At 73.8% G+C, this 745-nt stretch overlaps 1 protein-coding gene across 1 annotated transcript in view; it reads right to left on the reverse strand.

The window, feature by feature from the left end:
- Positions 1 to 362: 362 nt before the first annotated feature.
- MNEG_16347 (hypothetical protein) overlaps positions 363 to 745 on the reverse strand; it is a gene marked incomplete at both ends in the record, with an annotated part of 2151 nt that continues 1768 nt past the window's right edge. Inside the window, 2 exons of the mRNA XM_014035183.1 lie at positions 363 to 412; positions 474 to 735. Of these exons, the coding sequence (XP_013890637.1) occupies positions 363 to 412; positions 474 to 735 (312 nt within the window). The remainder of the gene's footprint in view (positions 413 to 473; positions 736 to 745) is intronic.

Raw genomic sequence — 745 nt, forward strand, 5'->3', positions numbered from 1 at the left:
CCCCTGCCGCCCCGGCCTCCGCGGCCGCCCCGGCCGCCGCCCCTGCCGCCGCGGCCGCCGCCTCCGCCGCGCTTGCGGCCAGGGGTCCCATCCTTCTTGAAGCGCACTCGCCGCTTGCGCCCGTCGTCGTCCTCGTCATCGTCGTCGTCATCGTCCTCGTCATCCTCCTCGTCTGCCTCGTCCTCCTCCTGCCCCTCGCCCCCGTCGCTGACGCCGGCTCTGCGGTCGCTTGCTGCGGGCGGCCGGCGAAGAGGGGCAGCACCGAGGGCGGCCGCAAAGCGCTCATGTGAGCCCGGCAAATAGGGAACCAGCTGCAATGTTTGCTGCATACCAGCCCTTGTCGCCACAACATCAAGCTCACTTCACACGGCAAAAAAAATGCAGTTCACGGCACCCCACCACACCCATATCCCTGTCGTGCCCAAGCCCGTGCCAGCCCGGCCTTTGCGTCGCCACGGCCCCCTGGAGCTCACCCGCGGCGCTGTCCTCCGCCTTGCTCGCCGCCCGCCGCCGCCGCCGCCCGTCCTCGGCCGCCTCCCCCTCCCCCTCCCCCGCTGCCGCTGCCGCAATCGCGTCCCCTTTCCCCTCCCCCGCCGCCTGCTCGTCCCCGGGCTCCGCCCCCTCGCGCCCCTCCTCGGCGCCGTCCTCTCCCGCCGCCGCGTCGGGCCCCCGGGCCGCGGCCTTGGGCTCTGGCTGCACCTCAGACGGCAGAAACAGCAACGGGACCTCGCGGCCCTGCAGGCGG

The sequence above is a fragment of the Monoraphidium neglectum genome (assembly GCF_000611645.1).
Source record: "Monoraphidium neglectum strain SAG 48.87 unplaced genomic scaffold scaffold06267, whole genome shotgun sequence".
In the NCBI taxonomy this organism is placed as follows: domain Eukaryota; kingdom Viridiplantae; phylum Chlorophyta; class Chlorophyceae; order Sphaeropleales; family Selenastraceae; genus Monoraphidium; species Monoraphidium neglectum.